This window comes from Mustelus asterias, chromosome 4, assembly GCF_964213995.1.
Source record: "Mustelus asterias chromosome 4, sMusAst1.hap1.1, whole genome shotgun sequence".
Classification (NCBI taxonomy): Eukaryota; Metazoa; Chordata; class Chondrichthyes; order Carcharhiniformes; family Triakidae; genus Mustelus; species Mustelus asterias.
The window spans coordinates 36,634,026-36,648,487 of record NC_135804.1 but is presented as its reverse complement, the minus strand read 5'-3'; the positions used below and the strand labels follow the sequence as shown (position 1 = coordinate 36,648,487).

The 14,462-nt window shown below is 41.3% G+C and overlaps 1 protein-coding gene across 7 annotated transcripts in view; it reads left to right on the top strand.

Moving 5' to 3' along the window:
- The window catches only part of abcc12 (ATP-binding cassette, sub-family C (CFTR/MRP), member 12), a 131,334-nt gene that overhangs the window by 92,126 nt on the left and 24,746 nt on the right, over positions 1-14,462 (top strand). For all 7 annotated transcript variants that reach the window (XM_078210840.1, XM_078210844.1, XM_078210843.1 and 4 more), the window contains 3 exons: positions 1,043-1,132; positions 3,746-3,849; positions 7,337-7,537. In XM_078210840.1, the coding sequence (XP_078066966.1) occupies positions 1,043-1,132; positions 3,746-3,849; positions 7,337-7,537 (395 nt within the window). The remainder of the gene's footprint in view (positions 1-1,042; positions 1,133-3,745; positions 3,850-7,336; positions 7,538-14,462) is intronic.

Below are 14,462 nucleotides of genomic sequence, written 5' to 3'. Positions count from 1 at the left end.
TTTTAAAAATGAATCTCCCACATTCTGTGCACCGCAGAATGCACTAGTGTGAATCTCATTAAACATCAGTGGGTGGGGCCTATTCCCACTGGAGAGGCTGGCAGCATAGCGCTGAGTGGGCCACAGCGCATGCGCCGATTGGTGTATGTACAGTGGCCCCGCACTGCCGGCTTCCCAATCGCTGGCTAGCTTGATCATTGGCCAGCCCTACAATCCGGCAACCCCCCCCCCACACCCCCATCGCTGGTCCCCTTGACGTGTCCGGGCCAGCCTCGCAAACCCCCCCACTGTCCCTGGCCCACCTTGATCTTCCCCCCACCCTTCCCCAGCAGTCCCGATCTCTCCCACTCCCCTCCGCAGTCCCGATTTTCCCCCCCCTCCCACCAGCAGCACCAATTCCCCCCACCCCGCAGTCCCAACCACCCCCCCCTTACCCCGATTGCTAGCCTCCCTCCCTCTGACACCAAAGCAGCATAGCGGGCTGGGAGAATCCGCCCCCCCCCCCACCCCACCCCAAAGTTAATTTCATGTTTAACCCTTATTGCGAGACGAATCATGGGGTTCATCCCATCAGTTAGGGTTTAAAGGGCTGTTGTAAGTGGACAGAAAGTGGAATTGAGATCAAGGTGAGATCAGCCATGATCGTATTAAATGGCGGAGCAGGCTCGAGAGGCTAAACTGCCTATTCCTAGTTCTTATGTCTGAGTTAGGATCAAACCAAAATCACACTGGGAAAATCTCACACTTGCCCACAGTGCTGCCCAATCTCTGAAAATTACTGATTTGCGAGGGACTTGTCAAAATATTTGATATTCCCCATTGCAGGTTACCAAATCAGAATTAACGTTCGGCTATAATTTGGAAGAATAGACTTGGGTATCATTAAAATAAATCTGTTTTATTATACAACAACCATATTGAACTCCAAAGTCAAATGTATTTTATAACATTGATTAATGGATACCTTTATAATCTATACTGAGAAACATAAATGAGTGTAATAATTAAGAATAGCACTTGAATTATGAGCTTACTTTTACAGTACCAAATGAGCAGCTTACAAAAGACGAAGAGAACAAATCAGGCTCGATATCAGGACAAACATATCATCAGTATGTTATGGCAGGAGGAGGTAAGAGACATTCATATCCCTTTAAATTATACCCTCTCCACAGGCCTGTCTTCTGCTCGAGTTGAGCTGTTAACAAGAATGGCAGCAATTTTGTTCAAGTCAACTACCACTGTCCTGGAGAATTTCACCATCATTTAAAGCACGTGGTTGCTGCTATTCTCCCGACAGACACCACTACCTGGCCACTATGAGTCTGTTAAACATCTTCGATGTTGCTGCAGTTTTTTGAAGCCAATCGTCTGATAGAGTAATAGAGTTTTACACATGGAAAGAGGTCCTTCAGTCCATCATGTCTGCGGCAGCCATCAAGAAGACAACCATTCTAATCCCATTTTCCAGCACTTGGTCTGTAGTCTTCTATGCTATCGCATTTCAAGCGCTCATCTAAATGCTTCATAAATGTTGTGAAGGTTCCCACCTCTACCACCCTTTCAGGCAATAAGTTTCAGATTCCCAACACCCTCTGGGTGAAAGGGTTTTTCTTCAAATCCCCGCTAAATCTCCTGCCCCTCACTTTAAATCTATGCCCCTGGTTATTGATCCCTCTACTAAGGGGAAAGGTTCCCTCATAATTTACCCTACCTACATCCCTCATAATTTTGTGCAACTCAATTAAGTCCCCCCTCAGCCTTCTCTGAGCTATGGAAAACAGTTCCAGCCTAACCAGCCTCTCTTCATAGCTGAAACACTCCAGCCCAGGCAACATCCTGGTGAATCTCCTCTGCACCCTTTCTGGTGCAATCACATCTTTCCTATAGTGTGGTGATGAGAACTGTATCCTCTAGCTGTGGCCTAATGAGTTGTTTTTGCAGCTCCATCATTCCTCTCTTCTCATATTCCAAGCCTCAACTAATAAAGGCAAATATCCCATATTCATAGAAAATTCATAGAAACCCTACAGTGCAGAAAGAGGCCATTTGGCCCATCGAGTCTGCACCGGTCACAATCCCACCCAGGCCCTACCCCCGTATCCCTACATATTTACCCATTAATCCCTCAAACCAATGCATCTCAGGACACTAAGGGGCAATTTTAGCATGGCCAATCAACCTAACCCGCACATCTTTGGACTGTGGGAGGAAACCGGAGCACCCGGAGGAAACCCATGCAAACACGAGGAGAACGTGCAAACTCCACACAGACAGTGACCCAAGCCAGGAATCGAACCCAGGTCCCTGGAGCTGTGAAGCAGCAGTGCTAACCACTGTGCTACCGTGCCGCCCCATATGTCTTCTTAACCATCTTATCTACCGGTCCTGCTGCCTTCAAGATCTTTGGACATGCACACCAAGGACCCTCTGGTCCTCTGTACTTCCTAGCATTCTTCGGTTCATTGTGCATTCCCTTGCCTTGTTAGTCTTTCCCAAAATGCATCACCTCACACTTTTCAGGGTTAAATTCCATTTGTCACTGTTCTGCCCATCTGACCAGCATGTCTATATCATCCTTTAATTTAAGACTTTCCTCCTCACTACTTACCAATTTTCGTGTCATCTGCAAACGTAATTATTATACTTCCACATTCACATCTAGATCATTAATGTACATTACAAACAACCAGGGAGCCAGCACTGATCCCTGCGGTACATGACTGAACACAGGTTTTCAGTCACAAAAACAACCTTTGACAATTACCCTCTGCCTCCTGCCGCTAAGCTCATTTTGGATCCAATTTGCCAAATTGCCCTGGAACTTATCTTGACCAACTTCTTGACCAGTCTCCCACGTGGGACCTTGTCAAAAGACTTACTGAAATCCATGTAGACTACATCAATAACATAGCAATCTATTCAAATTCAACCAGACATATGACATACATATTATAGGGCCTAATAACAACACATTAGTTATTATTATTTATATCATTTTAAAATTACACCATGATCTATCGTGGTGATTTGAATCTGAGCTGAAAGACGTTGAACCAGATTTTTATATAATCATATTGTCACATCAATTTATAACATCCAGTTTACCAATGGGGCTTTTATTTCAGAAATGAAACCAATGTGAGAGATTTAACAACATGTTTGACAACATGTATTTAAAATTGCCAGTACTTTATCCAGAGCTAATATCTAACTTTAACTTATTTCTCTCAGAGAATTTTGGGTGCATCCATTTTCCAGCAAATGTCAGACTAAAACATTCACATAGAATTAGTGTTCTCAAGAAAGAGCTGTATCCAAAGCTATTTTATCTGTACTTTCCACAAATGTTTTCTGACCTGCTATGTCCACCCTGCATCGTCAGGTTTTTTCCCCTCAGATTTCTAGCATCTGCAATATTTTGCTTTTTCTGCAATTGTCTGGCAGTTTGTTTTTGTGCATTTCTACTAATGTTCCTTATGAATTCTCTACATTTTTACTCTTTGAATTCTTGCAACCAGTAGTAATTGGTTAGTATCGCTCACTTTAGACCTTTAATGTTCCTTTCCGAACATTCTGCCATGTCAACTCTGGACTGATTTGCAGGAATGATATATTCATGTGTGATTCACTTGATTACCTTTCATATTAATTCAGTTTCAGTAAGCTTTCTGATGTGTACTTTAGAAAAAAATATTTCAATGCGTATCATTCATTGAATTGTTTATTCTGATTTATTTTCCAGGATATGTGTTCTTTGTATTTGTTCTCTTTCTGTTCATCCTTATAATCAGCTGTACAAGTGTTAGTGGATGGTGGTTAAGTTACTGGATACAACAAGGAGCTGGGGTATGTTCTCCTCATACAACTAATACAAGTAGTGTCACCTGTACACTTATGAAATGTTGAATCTTTAAAATTATTTTCATGTTTTGTAGCTTTTTAGAATAAATTACCCTATACTTTGTCTCTCCAAACATGAAAAGCGAAAGAGAATTCTTATGATTCTATTAATTGAAGGAGTACAAACACTCAATTACTGTATTAAGAATTCATTACATCAAACATTTAATAGTTTCCCATGTTAAATAATAGAAAACACAATTTGAAAAATATAACAAGCAAAAGAGCAGTTTTTAATTCATAATATTTGAATACATGGATAAACTATTTCATTTATACAAATGCAAATTTTGCAGTAAACAACAGCATGCAGCCAGAGGCAACTGTAATAATGATAGATGCTTCACTAAACTTACAGGGTACAGAACAAAGTCAGGAGAATTTATACCAAGGGGATAGCCCAAAGGCTTCCCATGGTGAAATACAGGGAACAGCAGACGATCAAAATTCTGTGAATTTCTCGATTCAAAAGCCAAAGTTGCACATAATTAAACTGAGGGAAAATCTTACAGAAATGGTGAAGTGGTGTGCAAAGACTCCTTGATCTTTTGTGTGTTGCTTTGTTGGATTGATACAGAGCGATAAGATGCACCTTCTGCAACCAAAGTGTTTATGGGTCAAGATGAAAGACTAAGTTAAATTAAACCTTCAGTACAAATCACTTTTGTGAAAACATGATTTGTGATGATCACTTCTTTGAAGTCTGAAGTGCTATTTGAGTGGCAATATAAAATTGAACAAGATCACCTTATCTTAATTTATTTAAAGTCTATCACAATTTAAGGAATATTCTTTGCTTCAGTCCATTTGTCCAATCTTATTTGTCACGTCACAAAAATTGTTCTTGCAAATATTGTATGAAAAATATTTCATTTTGAAAACTGGACAATCAAAGAACCAAACCAACACCACCATTTATGTGACATTTGAAAAGGACAGTCCTAATGCCATTGGAATGTTAAAAAAATAACAAATTCCTGAATATAATACTGAAATCCTTCCCTCTGTGATTCACACATCACATGGGTAAGAGGTTTTTCTCTTTGCGCTTAAACATCATGGGGGGGATTTTCCAGTTGCACTTGCTCAAGACCGGAAAATCCTGCCCGAGGTCAACGGACCTGTGCATGGTCCGTGTCCTGCCCGCTGCGATTCCCGTGGTGGGCTGGATGGTAAAATTCCACCCCATGGGCTAGATTTTTATTTTGGGCTAGCACAATACCAGGACTCCAAGAGTTAAATTACAAGGCGTGATTTCAAAAATCAGGATTGCATTCCCTGTAATTTCAAAGGTTAAGGGCTAAATTGATTGAAGTTTTCAAGATATTAAGGGGAACAGGTAGGGTAGATAGAGAGAAACTATTTTAACTGTTTGGGAAGGACATAATGAGAAATCTGTTAAAAGGTTAACCAGGATCCATGGCATTATTAATAGCCATGATGTGGAGATGCCGGTGTTGGACTGGGGTAAGCACAGTAAGAAGTCTCACAACACCAGGTTAAAGTCCAACAGGTTTATTTGGTGGCAAATACCATAAGCTTTCGGAGCACTGCTCCTTCGTCAGATGGAGTGGATATCCAGGACAGTGGATATCCACTCCATCTGACGAAGGAGCAGTGCTCCGAAAGCTTATGGTATTTGCTACCAAATAAACCTGTTGGACTTTAACCTGGTGTTGTGAGACTTCTTACTATTATTAATAGCGACATAGAGTACAAAGGAAGGAACTTTGCAAAACCTTTATAAAACAATGGATAAGACTCGGCTTGGAATATTTACATTCAACTCTGGGCACCACACTTTGGGAAGGCAACACCATAGAGAGGATGTAAAAGGAATTAGCCAGAATGGTCCCAGGATTGAGAATCTTCAGTTACATGGAGAGACCAGAGAGGGGAGTGTTCTCCTTAGAGCAAAAAGGATAGAAGTGCTCAAAATAATTAATTTTTTTTGACAGAGTAAATAAGGGGAAATGGTTTCCTGTGGCAGAAAGGCCAGTAACCAGGAAAGACAGATTCTATGCAATGGTAAAAGAATTTGGCGTGGCACGAGGTAAAGAGAACTTACGTAGCAAGTCCTTGTGTTCTAGGATACATTGCCTGAAAAGGTGATGGAAGCAAATTCAATGCTAACTTTCAAATGGAAATTGGATAATGCATGAAGAGATAGCAATTGCAGGAATATGGGGAATGACTATGGGGTATAGAAATAATTTGATATTTCTACCAATGAGCTGGTACATGGGCGCAAGGCCAAATGGATGTTGGGTAGGACAGCTGAATGTTTCTGAGAATAAGTAGACAGATATATAAATAAAGAAATGTACTCTATAACTATGTTACAAACACAAACAATACTTCATGTATTTTGATAGCAAAAGGTACTTTTAGATATTAATACCAGGAATATTTTCTGCAATTGCATCTAAGGTATACAATTGTTGCCAGCAATGCAAATAGCACAACAAATACAAATTATACAGTAAACAACAGCGTGCAGCCTGAGGCAACTGCAGTAATTATAGATGCTTCACTAAACTCACAGAGTACAGAACAAAGTCTGGAGAATTTATACTAAGGGGATAGCCCAGAGGCTTCCCATGGTGAAATATAAGGAACAAAAAGTCCTGCTCAACAGCACACGATCAGTATTCTGTGAATTTCTCTATTCAAAAGCCAAAGTTCTACATAACCAAATCGAGAGATAATTTTACAGATATGGTAAAGTGGTGTGCAAAGACTCCTTGATATCTTGTGTATTGCCTTGTTGGATTGATACAGAGCGATAAGATGCACCTTCTGCAGCCATGATGTTTATGGGTCAAGATGAAAGGCTAATTTAAATGTTATAATATTTTAACAAAATTAAAAATCCTCCGTTGGCACAACATTAATGGTGCCCAATTCACAAATAATTTAGTTTGAAATTTTGCTCTATTGCAGGATAGAATGTTGCTGCATTGGGGCTGGAGGGGTTGGAATTTGGGGTAAAATCCACTTCCACTCTTTTCTGGCTGTTAAGGCAAATTCTGAAGAGGAAGTACTTCTTCCATCCATGAATGTCAGCATCACTTTCCAATCTCAACCTTACTCTTGAGAAAGGACTCGTAGGATGCTAGGTGCTCCTGAAAATCCACCAATTCCACCTCCTGTATGGTCATGGCTACGTATGCTTACTCTAGTGAGTCATGCATGAGTACTACAGTTTAGTGTCCAAACAGCAATTATTCCAGGAGAAAGTAAATGACCACTTGGATATGAAAAGACCAGCAAGAAAGCAGCATTGAAGGGAAATTCACAAATATTTATACCTAGATATTCCCGCATACTTCTCACAGCATAGCTTCAAGAATGCAATTTCTAGTCTATTGTATGCTTTGTGTCACAGGAACTAAGCTTTTGACACTAATTGATTATACTTAATTATACGAAGGTTGACTGTCTTGCACAAAGGAACAACACCACGACAGTGGATTGTAGCAGCATCACTGAGAACCCCCAGCTAGGAACCTACCAGCTAATTTACGGAATGTTCATTGTTTTAATAATTGTTTTGAGTGTCGTTAAGGGATATGTTTTCACTAAGTTTACCCTGAAGGCTTCTTCTACACTACATGACAACGTATTCTACAAGGTAAGATGCATGTTTGATACAGAATTTTATAGATTTCAATTATAAAGGCTTTTTTCAGTAGTAGATAGCAAGAAACTTTAAATTAATACATTGAAATACAAGGCCAGGATGTTATGCCCGCCCCTGTAATGAGCTTGGTGGTAGTTTTAAAGTTTATTTATTAGTGTCACAAGTAGTCTTACATTAACACTGCAATGAAGTTACTGTGAAAATCCCCTAGTCGCCACACTCTGGTGCTTGTTCGGGTACACTGAGGGAGAATTTAGCATGACCAATTGTACCTTACCAGTACATCTTTCAGACGGTGGGAGGAAACTGGAGCACCTGGAGGAAACCCACACAGACACAGGGATAACATGCAAACTCTGGACAGACAGTGCCCAGGAATCAAATCTGTGTCCCTGGCACTGTGAGGCAGCAGTGCCAACCACTGTGCCACCGTGCTGCCCGAGGAGGATGGGAAAGTGATGGATTGAGGCCTTCCCACCTTCCCCCACCACTCAAGTTAAGTCCATAGCAGGAAGGCCCATGGATGGCTTTCCACCTCCCCATCAATTGAGTCCCTCAAGTGGTCAGGTTAATGCCCACTTAAAGGCCCCATCCTGCATCCTGTATTAACCCAGCAATGGCGGTGGGGCTCTCCATGCAGGGAGCATGACAAACAAATCCAGCTTTGCCTGCAGGCTCTTGGGGGGTGGGTGGAGCAGCTCATTTTAAGGCACTGCCGGTCAAATGACCTGGTATTGGGGTGGCTAGGACAGCTGAATGCCAGCCCCCCACTCCTAATGACCAAAATGTGGCTCTCTTCCCATCATTACTCACTAGTGCCTGGTCCATCCTTGATCTGATGCTTGGGTGGGCAGTAGCCCTCAATTTCCCAGTGGTACTGCGAGTACAGAAGAGCTGTTGGCCTCTAATTGGCTGGCAGCTCTTGGCGGGAGGACTTCTGCCCGTGGGACACTTTTACTGAGGGAAGATTTGCTGCTGGCCTGTCAGGTGACTGAGTGGCACAACATGTCTTTGGTCTTCCCAAAACGATTCTACACCAGGCAGCCGAAGACTCTTTCACTTCCACAAGATTAAGCCCACAATCCTTTATCTCAGGAAATAAAGGACAATAATTTTGATGATGTTAAAGGTACAGTTATAAAGTTGATGGTTAACTTTAAGAGATGTGACATACCTCAATGTCTTGAACTGAGTGTGGCAAAAGCAGACCATTTTGCTGGTGATTTACTTTTCTGCATTTTATTGTATTTGCAAAACAAACTTGGTATTTTTTGGGAGTTCTCCTCTTCAGCCACTATACCTTTGGGTGGGGATAGTGAGATGGAGAAGTGATGAGAATCCCTGGTTACATTATTGAAATGGAGTTTTCATTGATCTTCTGCCAAGGTTACCGCAGCTGATCAGTAGACCCCTCAGCAAATTTCTAGTGAGGCTGTCTTTAATATACTAGTATTTTAATTACTGACATATTCTGTTTTAACAAACCTATTCCTGTTACCTAATTGCATAAACTTGCATGTCAATTAAATCTGGCAGACTAGTAACTTGTCACCTTGCACGATTGTTTGCTGTTACATTCATTAGTATTGTAAGGTGTTCACTTATCAAGACCTAATACTACAATGCTGGTGGATCCTTGTATGCAGCAGTGTCCCACTCTCAACTGACCAAAGACAGATGTGTTTTAAAAGAAAAGTGGTTTAACACCACCTCTCCCCACTCCCGAGGTGTTTAATTCACAAAAACAGACAAATGACAGGTTTCCTTGTAATTTTATAAAATAATAAATATTCAGTACTCAGCATACAAAATGTATTCACAATAGCGACACACACACAAACGTCTAATGATGATCATGAAACCATTGCTGATTGTCGTAAAACCCAACTGATTCACTAATATCGTTGAGGGAAGGAAATCTGTTGTCCTTAACTGGTCTGGCCTACATGTGATACCACACCCCCAGCAATGTGGTTGACTCTCAAACAAAGGCTGGCCCAGCCAGCGATGCCGACACCCCATGAACAAAATCTTTTAAGAAATTAAAAACAGAAAATATCCAAAAGAGGTACATCCTTAGGTCTTCTTTGGTTCACTGAAGAAATAGAGGTTGGAGGTATATGAAGATAAAGTCACAATAGCTTACTGATTACCAAGCGGTTTCTCAGACTTCACTCCATTTGAGGTGCAGTCAAATCCCTGCGTGAAAACCTGCTTTGGCTCCTAAAGTTTGGTAAAGGCTGGTCCAAATTCTCTGCCTCCTGATGGATTTAAGGCAGGATCCTATTCCTTTGCTGGTCTGGAACTCTTCTGCTCTCTTTCTTTCTGCATGCCACTCGAAAAATGTGTCTTATTCAATGTTCTTTATCAGAAACCTGGCTTCTGTCAGGTGACCATAACATTTGCTTTTCTTCGTCCTGACAAATAGCTATTGACATAAAATGGTGTTTGAGCTTCACCCATTTCCATATCCTTGTAGTAGAATAGGATTCTTCTCACACCCACTCTTCGGAATTCCACGCCAAAGCCAAGAATTCTGCAGGTCCATTTTGAACAAGTTCTTGTAACTATTTGAAAATTGGCAGCCACTAATCCACAGGAAAAGCTTGTTGCATGTCAATGCCTTCTCAAGAAAATGACCCAGAAGGTCATTTGCATTTTAGTGCCTTGTCCAGACATATCGGGTATCTTCCAGGGCCTTGTGTAGTTCAATATATATCGACAAGAAAGGAAAGCTCACCTGACCTCTCAAATCCATTTTGTTTCAAAAACAGTGTCCTTTCTCCATTTTGTTTCAAGGTAAAATGTTCATTTTGAACAAATGCATGAGTCCATATTTCATGATCGTGACAGCAGGCGGTTTCTTAGAAAACTATGAGTGGAATTTTCCTGTATTTGGCAGAGTGCGATAGCGAGCAAGGAAAGCGGTGTTGAAGCCATCGGCACCAATGGTGGCTTTCTCCGCCCTACCATTGGGAACATAGGAAACAAAACTTCAAGGTCACCCATTTAAGACAGAGATGAAGAGGAATTTCTTCTCTTGGGGGTAGTGAAGCTGCGGAATTCTTTACCACAGAGGGCTGTAGAGGCTGGGTTATTAGACATGTTCAAGGCTAAGTTAGACAGATTTTTAATCAATAAGGAAATCAAGGATTATGGGGATAAGGTACGAAAATGGAGTTGAGAACTATAATTGGATCAGTCATGATTTAATCGAATGGTGGAGCAGACTTGACGGGCCAAATGGCCTACTTCTGCTCCTTCGTCTAATGGGTCCCATGACATCACGCTGGCAGAACTTACCCCAATAACAACTTTTTTTTAAAGATCAAGGCAGCATTTTTAAAGGCCGCCCCAGTGCATAAAAGTTCAAAAAGGACACACAAACCGCAGCCCCACCGCAACCCCTTCCAGCTCTGTCCAGGTACTGTCAGGGGGCAGTGCCGGGCGTAGTGTCCAGGTCTGACCCTCTCCCCCCACCGCCGAACAATGCAGCCACCAGAGCTCCTCTAGGAGAGCTGACTCCCAGGTGTATCCCATGGGAGACTAGTCATAATTGACACGAGTCTGGCCTCACGCCTACGTGAATGGAATTCCTTATGGTGTAGCATACTATACAAGGCCCTATTTTTCTCTTGTGACTGTGTGCAAAAGTCTTCACTGGAACCTTTGAAGTAATTTTTGATTAATCTAAACTCTATAGTTACTCTATAACCTGAAACTATCATTCATTGGTTATGAGAGGTGAGCTTTTGCTAGTCCAGCTGTTAAATGCTGTTCAAGTTAGGCCGGTACAGTACACAGCCAAGCAAAGGACTCTATCAATAGTCAATGTGAGATATATACTTTATATCACAAATGTATGCCAGTGTACAAGTATAATACTGCAGACAGTAATCAGACCTTTAGAATATTTTTATTATTTCCAAATAGAGTTTATAGTATTTTTATTATTTCCAAATCTTTGCAATTAGGCATTGTTTTGAGACTATTATTTCAACGCTCTTTTGGATAGCCCTCCCACCTTCCATTCTACATCTACTTGAGCATATCTGAATGTCTGCTGCCTGTATCCTAACATTCACCAATTCCCATCATCCCTGTGCTTGCTAACCTACATTGACTCCCAGGCCAGCAAGGCTTTCATTTTAAAATGCTTGTTGATTTTTCCAGATACCTGTTTGGCCTCACGTCTATCACTGTATCCTCCTCCAGCCGCTATAATGTTGGCCTTTTGTGTATCTCGGATTTTAATTGGTCCGCCATTGGAGCCTTCTGTTGCCTAGGTCCTTAGCCCTGGAATTCCCTTTCTGAACCTTTCCAACCCCCTCTCATTCTTTTAGATGCTTCTGAAACCATACCTCTTTGACAAAGCTTTTGGTTATTTATCCTAATATTTCCACAGGTGGCTTGATGTCAAATTCTTTTAAATAATGCACCTGCCAAGTACTATGGGACATTTCACACATTTAAGGCACAATGTATTTGAAAGCTCTTATTTCAGCTAATTTAGTTTCTTAATAAGCCTAATTAGTGATTTTGCCGAAGTTACCCAGACTGTCAGATATTATTCGATCAAGAGATCAAAAATGACTATCTTCAATTATCTTATCAAACATGGTGGAAGTTTAATGATCACCCAAGCTAGATAAGTGACCTAATTCTTCAACTAAGGTTCATGCCATCAGGGTCTGCAATATAATCACTGTTCCTTTTCCAGAGTTAGCTCTCTGCATTATTCCATACCTTCCTCTAGCATCGCTACATTCTCTCTTCTCACAAAAGCACTGAGTTAATCACATTACATCCAAGGTATAAATGTTAACAAGCATGAACCCAGGCAGGATGTAATGGGGCAAACTATCAGCAATTTCTCCAGTAATAAGTGGATTCAGGGAAGGATCAGTTACTCCTCATCTGCAGGTGTGCAAAACAAATGAAGCTACAAATTTATTCAAAGAGCCCACTTAATTTCTCTTCCTTTTGCAGGATGAGTTCAAGTCACTCTCTACTGTATTGGAGGGTAGGAATACCACAGCAAACCTGTCGACATGTCTTGCTACTTGGGTTTGCAGATGGATGTGCTGAGGGTAGTGCTCAAGTGTTAAAAGTCACTGTTCTAGATAAACTAATCCACTATATGTTGGGAATCTGCAGTGACAGACAGTGAGAAGAGAATAGTCAATGCTCTGTTGCTCTTAGCTTGGGATCTATCACAGTGTCAGAGCATTTTTAAGATCTTATTTCATTTATCACAAGGCCACAGAGTTAGAAAATATTACATGTCATCTCTCAGGATCTATTTTTTTTGGAAACTCTTTTCTCTTATAAGTGAATTTCTCCATTCTACTGGCCAAGTGCCTGGGACAATTTGAATATTAATAAACAGATGATAAATGCAATAATTTGTTTATTGCATTGTCCATTATACAATATGTTGATTAATGAGTATCCATATTAATCCAACCTCTTGGTCTTCATTGTCTTAAGAAACACATTAAAACAAGTTGTAGATCATCTTTTACTAATTATTTGGGACAAAGGCAAAAATAATTCAAATAACAGCTTTGTTCTCACATTTAATGAAGCTATCTACAAGGGCAGCAAGTTATTGCATTTCATTGCTTAACATTTTGTGTTTTTAATTCTTCGTTGCATGTTGTTCCCACTATAATTTTGTAACTGACAATGTATAAATTATTTTTAATGTCTCACTTGAACTCAGATTTATAATTCATTTGAGTGTTAGAACATAGAACATAGAACAGTACAGCACAGAACAGGTCCTTCGGCCCACGATGTTGTGCCGAGCTTTATCTGAAACCAAGATCAAGCTATCCCACTCCCTATCATCCTGGTGTGCTCCATGTGCCTATCCAATAACCGCTTAAATGTTCCTAAAGTGTCTGACTCCACTATCACTGCAGGCAGTCCATTCCACACCCCAACCACTCTCTGCCTAAAGAACCTACCTCTGATATCCTTCCTATATCTCCCACCACGAACCCTATAGTTATGCCCCCTTGTAATAGCTCCATCCACCCGAGGAAATAGTCTTTGAACGTTCACTCTATCTATCCCCTTCATCATTTTATAAACCTCTATTAAGTCTCCCCTCAGCCTCCTCCACTCCAGAGAGAACAGCCCTAGCTCCCTCAACCTTTCCTCATAAGACCTACCCTCCAAACCAGGCAGCATCCTGGTAAATCTCCTCTGCACTCTTTCCAGCGCTTCCACATCCTTCTTATAGTGAGGTGACCAGAACTGCACACAATATTCCAAATGTGGTCTCACCAAGGTCCTGTACAGTTGCAGCATAACCCCACGTCTCTTAAACTCCAACCCCCTGTTAATAAAAGCTAACACACTATAGGCCTTCTTCACAGCTCTATCCACTTGAGTGGCAACCTTTAGAGATCTGTGGATATGAACCCCAAGATCTCTCTGTTCCTCCACAGTCTTCTGAACCCTACCTTTGACCCTGTAATCCACATTTAAATTAGTCCCACCAAAATGAATCACCTCACATTTATCAGGGTTAAACTCCATTTGCCATTTTTCAGCCCAGCTTTGCATCCTATCTATGTCTCTTTGCAGCCTACAACATCCCTCCACCTCATCCACTACTCCACCAATCTTGGTGTCATCAGCAAATTTACTGATCCACCCTTCAGCCCCCTCCTCTAAGTCATTAATAAAAATCACAAAGAGCAGAGGACCAAGCACTGATCCCTACGGCACTCCGCTAGCAACCTGCCTCCAATCCGAAAATTTTCCATTGACCACCACCCTCTGTCTTCGATCAGACAGCCAGTTACCTATCCAATCGGCCAACTTTCCCTCTATCCCACACCTCCTCAGTTTCATCATAAGCCGACCATGGGGGACCTTATCAAAGGCCTTACTAAAATCCATG